Source organism: Apis dorsata, unplaced genomic scaffold, assembly GCF_000469605.1.
Source record: "Apis dorsata unplaced genomic scaffold, Apis dorsata 1.3 scaffold_292, whole genome shotgun sequence".
Classification (NCBI taxonomy): domain Eukaryota; kingdom Metazoa; phylum Arthropoda; class Insecta; order Hymenoptera; family Apidae; genus Apis; species Apis dorsata.
Window position 1 is genome coordinate 179,945 of NW_006263567.1, and position 8,174 is coordinate 188,118.

General features: G+C 46.6%; 1 protein-coding gene across 3 annotated transcripts in view; it reads right to left on the reverse strand.

Moving 5' to 3' along the window:
* Positions 1-8,174, reverse strand: part of LOC102673111 (colorectal mutant cancer protein) — a 38,819-nt gene that overhangs the window by 18,288 nt on the left and 12,357 nt on the right. For all 3 annotated transcript variants that reach the window (XR_004150717.1, XM_031511118.1, XM_006617012.2), the window contains exons 2-3: positions 6,320-6,549; positions 6,008-6,144 (exon numbers count right to left, since the gene is read on the reverse strand). Coding sequence is in view for 2 of the 3 variants with exons in the window: in XM_031511118.1 (XP_031366978.1) it covers positions 6,008-6,144; positions 6,320-6,549 (367 nt within the window). In the remaining variant the exon portion in view is untranslated. The remainder of the gene's footprint in view (positions 1-6,007; positions 6,145-6,319; positions 6,550-8,174) is intronic.

Here is an 8,174-nt window from a genome sequence, read left to right on the forward strand (position 1 = left end):
GCTCGTTGCACCGAAAGCTCCGATTTTCGCGTCTCTCTTGCTCCAATTGTCGCGTTACAGGCCCTATACTTAGTTCACGCCACGCCACGCCACGCGGTTATTGCAGCTGATAAAAAGTAATACGCCCGTGCGCTTCGTGCCACCCTTGCCGTCGGCCACAATTGAACCAGAGCGCGCGAAAAAAAAAAAGCCGAATATCGGCCGCAACGATCACGTTCCATCCCCTCCTCCTCCTCCTTTCGAGAGATTTCTTATTGGCGTCCTTATCTCGATTCGTACAAGCTTCGTCGATCGATGCAAGCTTTTCTCTCTCCTCCTAATAGTCGAGCGATAATAGTCGATTCCTTCAGTGATTCGGATTTCCCCTCGATCTTTTTTTCCTTTCCACGCGTGCATCCACGGAGCTAAGCTTTCTCGACGCGTGATCTTTCGCAAGCAAAAAGACCCGCGGCGTGGGTCAACGATTTCAAACCGATAAAGTCGGAGTGTAGCCCGAGTCAAAGATCGGAATAATCTTTGAATTGGCGAGAGAACAAAGTGGCCGCGTGGGTTATATTACGGCCCACGTGAGAGACCACCTTTCCATTCGTCTTATCGGGATTCCGGGTGGCGAAGTCAATTGCCGGCGTATCGAAACGGACGCGCCCCCATCGTCAACACGGGCAACAGTTTTAATTGCGCGAAACATCGTAACGCCATCAATGATCGAGTATATATATATATATATATATATATGGTATATACGTGTATATATACACAGCGTGTGTATCCAGCTTTATAATGCGAACGCCGTGTGATTTATACGCTTTATGCGAGTTTACGATTCATGGGCGGGACAATTTACGACGACACGGGGACCTTTTGCGGACCTTCTTATCGATACCGATCCCGGAATCGTTTATCGCATCGCAATATACCCCGCGCCATTAGACGCGGGATTATTTATTGGCAGGAAGTGTGAAAATCACCGGCGTGCCTGTCGGCTAATGACTCTGTTTCGATTAACGGAAATAAGGGATTGCGATTGCGCCGAAACGATTCCATTAGGAGCGTTGAGCCGAGAGTGATCGCCGTTTAAAGGCAAACGACGTGGAACTTGTATCTGACATAATTACGAAGGAACGCCGATCACGTCCACTTCCAAACGCAGCAAGGATCTCGCTTCCCTCTCTCTAATTGCGAGAGACGTCGAGATCCACTTGATAAATGATCCCCGAGCTCGCCTCTTCCTTCGATCTTGGGAAACTACGCTTCACGAACTTGTTTCACACTTTTTGAAAACACTTTTTCCTCCTCTATCCTCTCTCTCCATGTACGTTGTCCCCCCCCCGCCCCCTGTCCGTATTTGCTTTCGAGAAGAACTCTTATCCTTTAATGGCGTCGTGCCACACCTGTTTGCCAATTCGTAATATTTGTCCACGTCTATGTTAAACGGTTCCTAGTAAAACGGGTTAGTCGTTCCGTTCGCAAATTGTATATTGTTCTTGCTCGTTCGAGCAAAAGTGAAAAATTATTTTACCAGCATGGATAAAATCGACGATGTGGTTCGACCATCGATCCAGATTTCTAGACCGGGAAAACTTTGCAACGATATGCAAATTTGGGGAGAAACTCTTTGGGACAATTAGGAGAGAGAGAAGAAGAAGAAAAAAAAGATTGGTGAACGGTTGCATAGTAGCAATTAGGAGAACACAGACTGTGGTTTCTTGATTAACTTTGCCAATTTCCTCGATTAATGCGAACCGGTCTTTCGCGAGAAGACAGAGAAGAGGAAAAAAACATTCACTTTTCGTGGGAATAATAAATCTCGAGATAATAATTATCTTTTAATCTCGCGATTTAAATTCTCCCACATACCTTTCACTCGTAAATCAATGAGCCAAGATTCGAAATTGGTTTGGAACGCGGGCGTCCTTGGGAAAAAGCGAATTTACGAGATGCAAAATCGTCTCGTGGAAGCGAGTAGGTGTAGAGGAAGGTAAACAGGCGAGGCGTTAATAAAGAAATAAAAATTCTCGTTAATTTCGCGTCGATATAATAAAAGCGTCGCACGCGTGGCTCGAAGATATCTTGCAGGCTTTATTGCGTCGCGATTCCCCGCCAAAGAATTCTCTTCGACGCGTATTGGATGAAATTCTCGAGACGAGGAGGCAGGCCGGAAGTAAATATTTCCGAGGAGGAAAAACCGAAGGCGGGCAGATGGAAAGTAACGAGGTCCTGGGAAAACATGGACGAGCTCGAACGAGGGAGAGCCATTCGTATATCTCATCGCACGATGAAACGAGAGACAGATTTTTATTGGCGATTCCATGGCCTATCCGTGGCGGCCATTCGAGGGAGCAAACGTTGTTCTTCTGCGTGCTGCGCCTCCGATCGATACCGTTTAGACCGTTTAAACGTTGCAAATTGATTGAAAACCGTTCCAGCGATGTGTCGTCGATGAGGTCAAGCGACTCCTCTGGAACTTGGCAAAGTTTTTCAAAAAGTTTTTTCAACCTTTGCTTGTATCGATAAGAAGAGATCGTCGATGAACGACGAAGAAGAAAGAAGGAGAAAGTTCGATAACGAGGGGGACGATTCTTCTTGGGAAGAGTTATCGATCAATGACCCCCTCCCGTAACGTTTCGTGAAAGTTATCATCCCCTGTTGGGGACGATACCCTGTTTGGTACGATATAAGATTACACGTTCGATACGCTATTGTTTCCTGGTCAAATCTTTGCCTCGTTTCATGTAGGATGGGGGGAGGGGGGCCAGCGATAACGGATACAAAGCGCACCATAATCGTACGCCGCTTAATTCAATCTGTCGTATCGGTAATAAGCCGTGTTTGGTTTATCTGGGATCGCACACGGGGTCGCATAATTCGCATACCGAGATCGCATCGGCGATCACGCCCCGAACGAGAACACGAAAAACCTTGCGAAACTTGCTTCCTCGAGTTCCTCGAGTTATCGCTATCTTTATCTCCATAATGAAATTTCTTCTTACGCGCGAGAGAGAGAATCGCGTCGAATGGAAGAGTCTGGTGGTCTCTTCTCGAATGATCGATCGGTGGAAATAGGTCGAGAGGATTGCCGATACGTCGAAGGGAATGGTCGAAGGACGAACCCAGAGAAACGCTCGCGACACGCGCTTCCAGCCGTGACAAAGCGTCTTCAGGGATGAGATTTCACGGAGTTGGCGAGGATCGATTCCTCCTGTTGAACTTTTGATGCGCGCCGCGTCTGGAATACGCCTGGAACGAGGAGGAAAAGAGGAGTAAGGAGAGATTTGGCCGGGGAGTTAAATCTAGCCAGGAAACCAGGAGGACTTCCAAGTCGTTTGTTAGCGCCGCCACGCCACTGGCAAAGTACATTTCGCAGTTTACCGCAAGTTTCGCTACCTCTGCGGTAGCCGAGGTCTATCTCGCAACCAGGCCATGGAGGAATATCGTCTCCAACGACAGGGCTTCGTCCGGGGGGAGCGAGATCTGGATAGCAGGATCGTCGAATCACGTTTTTGACGCTTTTAGCGCCGAAAGATATTTCACCGTGGTTTCCATTACCTGGTGGAAAATCCTATCAACGCCGTTGCCCTCGATTTATGCAAAATCGATACGTGTTTACGTGTATCGCAGTCCCGAAATGCGTTATCGGCAGACTTGGAATAAACACTTTGGCGAACTTTAAAAAAACGCATCTCTCTCGCGCTACTTTTCCTTTCAATTGTGACACGTTAAAAAAAAAAGAATACTTTTCGAATCGCAATTGAGAATTACTATTTTTACTATTTTTAATTTTAGGAAGTAAAATTGCACGATCGAAGGGAGAAAATTTACCGATCGAAGCGATTCGCGCGAAATTCAGCGGAGCGAAACTCTGTAGTGCACACTCGTCCCCTTAGATTCGAATAATTCGAATTAGTGCGATCATAGAAAATCGCCCGAAGGACGGCCGCGCGAATTAATTTCCGCCAGTGTTTCGATCGGGTCGTTACGCGTTTTCGCATGTGCATCGTGGATAGGGAACAGAATTGACGATGCAACGTTGCGTTTATCCGACACCGTCCCTACCTCTGTCTCTGCGGTCAGTGTTCTATTTCCATGGAAATTCCACGTTGGGGAAGGGTTGGATAACATTGGAGAGATCATTGGCATTCGCGTATGCGAAAAGTTGTCGAAAATTCGTATCTCTCTGTAAACGGAGCGTAATGTACTTCCATGATTGGAAGAAGCTCTTGTTCGCGTAATCATGCAAATGGTCGCGGAAGATAAGGGCCGGCTAAGGAAAGATAATCGAAACTGGCCGCTCGAACACTTTTTGTCGAGGAAATTCAATGATTCCAATACTCCGTCCAAGTTAACGGAATGATATTCTACGAGAATTTAGAACCAATTACGAAGGAAATTTTCGAAGCTTATCCTCTAATTAAATTGTTTATACCGTGAAAAATAATTAAAATTCTTCGTTACTTTGAATACACCAGAATTCCATCTGTATAATTGGAATCCACCTACTTTTACTCCTATGATTTTTCATCCAATTAGTATTCATTTACTTAATTTGCAGGGATAATTTGTATTTCCAATTACAAAAATGTTTCTTTATATTTTCTTCTCACGATACAATGCATCAACCGAAATGCTTTATACAAAAATTCTTATCATCTTGCATGCGAATCAACAACTGTTGATAGTAAGTTCAAATAATCAAAGACGCGTTCAAATTTCCTCCGTGTGAACAACGAAATTAAAATTTGGCGGGAGGCATAAAAATGCGAAAGAATTGGAAAAAGATCGGAAATTGTTGGAGGGATTCGAGGGAGAGTTTGAGAGCGGTAGTCATCGCTCGTGTTTCATGGCCGCCGGCCGACCACGTTCCAACCTTCGTTCCTCCATCTGGCGGAGAGAGAAAGAAAGAGAGATTCCTTTCTTCAAAGTACTCCGGGTTGCTATGCCTCGCTCTCACCTCCGCGCAGCTGGCTAAACGTTTGCTCTTGCCTCCTCGCTTTTTCGGTGTGGTAATGCACTATGTAATAACGGTTATTTATAGGCAGTAAATGCCTTGTGCCATTCTCCGCGCCTTCCCTCTCCCCCACCGTTCATCGTTTCCTTCCTGCGATCGCCGCGACGGGCCGCGATAATTCCTCACCGCCTTGGAATTCGACCGACTTTTATTTCCTCCCCCTCCCCTCTTTTTCTTCACCCCTTCCACGCGATCTTCACCCCCTTCGAGGTGTAAGAGAATCCTCTCCTCCTCGATTACGCATCGTCTCGAAATTATACGATAAAAATGCATCGCAATTGCACGCGCAGTTTTAAAATAACATTCGTATCTGAACGGGACGAACGACTGCGCCATGCCGCCCGCGTTATTGATTCCCACGAAAATGGAACGAGTTTTATACGAGTTAGGCCGAATTTATCCCGAGAGGGAGAGAAAAAAAGAGAGAGATAAGAAGATATTCGCATTAGATGTTCATTTTCCAGAGATATCAATCGTTGCAAGTATATATAATAACAAACGTAAAAAATTGTATCGACAAAGATCTTTCAGAATCTTTTGCGCGCATCGAAGGTATAATTAACGATTGATGGGTCAATCGGATATGCCTCGAATCGTCGAGATAAAGCCGCGATCAACTGGTCGATCAGGAACAAAAGGAATAATACACGGACGGAAGGAGGAAAGAAACTGAAAGAAGTATCGTTTTTCCAGCCGGGGAACTCGGTTGCCAGTCTACGAAGGGGGGTAATTCGCACTCGGCAGTTTCGCGCCGCGCCATCACGCCTTTATAAAGGCTTAGGAGGAGGCTCCTTTGAAATCGTTTCTTTCCCTTTTTTTTCGCGTTTCTCACTCGAGAGAAAGAGAGTACTCTCGACGTCCATCAACGCCAAACGGAATAATTTCGCCACTGTTCGTCATCGCCTTTTTTCGCGCCTACGAATTTTCCATCCGAGGAGCAAGGCCCCGATTCGATGAGCCAAAGCTTAAAATAGGAGGGGGGCGCGCGTTTTAATCGCTCACCTTGTTTGCCAAGTCCAGCATGTTGCCAGTCCCTCCCGCGGCAGCTTCCACCAGTTTCTGCAGAGTGTGGGGCTCCGGTGAGAGATCGCGTGCCCCGCTGTCGAATTCCCAGCGTTCATGCCGCCCGGATATGGTGCCTGAACACAAACGTGAACAATTTCGTGTCGCCTGCGAAATTCACCGCGCTTTACAATCTAAATAGGAATCGGAGTGGCGAATCAGGGCCGATCGAGAATTGCCGGCGTTCCATATCGTTCTCCTCCCGGGAGCGATCGAGAGGAAAATGGTTTCGGCACGAGGAAAGATACTCACCGAGGCTGTTGTCGCTGCTCGTCGGCAGGTATTCGGGCGTGTGCGTGTGGTGGGGACTAGTTCTGTGCTTGCCGGACCTGAGGGCCTCGATCTCCGGTCGTAGGGCCAACCGGCACCTCAGGAACTCTTGATAGGAAATGCGACCGTGCTCGTCCGCCCCCAATTCTCTCATTAACTCCTCCACCGAGTTCTCCAGATTCAGTTCCCTGCATACCGTCAGCAGATCCTGACTGAAATTTTTAAAAACAAGGGAAATAGCCTCGACCTATTTTTCAGATACGTAATTAAAGAAAAAGAAAAACAAAAATCCATAGAGGATGAAAAAGAATATATATAAATTTAAACTTCTCCATCGAATTCTTCAGATTCAGTTCCCTGCATACCGTCAGCAGATCCTGACTGAAATTTTTAAAAACAGAGGAAATAGCCTCGACTTATTTTTCAGATACGTAATTAAAGAAAAAGAAAAACGCAAATCCATAGAGGATAAAAAAGAACATATGTAAAATAACGATTCGAGTTTTCCTTCGATCGTCTCCTTCTCACATTCGTCCCCACAGTTTGCCACATCGGTCCTCATTAACGTCAAATCGGTGACCCGGCTCGGATCGAAGTCATCTGTTTTTCGCGTATCCGTTGAAACTAACGGCGTAACACTACGATCTCGACCCATGAATAATTTATTCCCTGAATAATTCATAGATGGAAGATAATGCTCGCGGGCCGCGACACCCGGCCGGACGTTCGCGAGATTAAAGAAGCGTCGCGCGAGGACGCGACACACACACATAGAAAGAGAGAGAGAGAGGCGGAAACGGAGACGAGACGGTACGCTCTCACCGTTTAAGCGACTTAATTAAAATCGCCACGCTCATAAACCGTATCCACGTCTCGCGTTCGCGGTGTCCGGATGTCTGTCGGATGGCAGGACCCCCTTAATTTCGCTCGACAGCGCGATGGAGTATCGGCGAGGCGCGATTAAAACGTCACCAAGCGGCGGGAACGCTTGGAAATCACGCGGAAGACGGACACGCGGGGCCGATCGATATCCGGGAAATTAAAGATTCAGTACGGAGTCGTGGAACACGGACATTCGGAGAAAATCGTTAAAAGGGCCTCTTTCTCTTTCTCTCTCTCTCCCTTCATCCGTGAACGTCGTGTCTTTTGTCGCGAATCGAGTTAAAAGGCGTGGTCCGGATAGGAACGTGGAATCCAGATACGAAGGCGTAACGTTTTTTCAACAATCGGCAAGAGCGTGGCAAACGAATGGAAACGTGTTTTATAATATTTTTTCTTTCTCCAACGAACGATATATCTTCTTGAAGAATTATCTCTCGTTCCTTTTTTTGGTGTCCATCCGCTTTAAGAATACTCGCACGATTCACTCGCTCGCGAGGATTCTTGAGAAGGGAGAAAGAAGAAAACTCGAGATAGGACGGATAAGGGGAGGGATGGCGGCGAGAAACTTTCCCGGGAAAACTTTCCTCTTCCTCAGGTTCCGCGATGAAACTTTTCGCTATTTTTTCGGGAAGGAAGACGCCGATCGGATAACACGGATGGTTCATCTAATTCCCCGCGCCTCTGTGTTTGCTCAAGCACGTGTGAAACGCGAGAACGCGTGCCTCGCGAAGAGAAGGGAGGGAAGGAGAAGAGAGGCGTGCGGAGGAATTGCATCGCTCTGCAAAATGGAGAAGCTTTATTATTTCCTCGACAGCCGCATCTTTGCGCGCCTTTCCATTCACGACACCTGCTATACATATATATATATATATACACATATCACGCAATTTTAATCAACTTTCGTTCAACGGAGGAGTCTTGGAAAAAAAGTGAAAAAAAAAAAAAAAAGATCCTC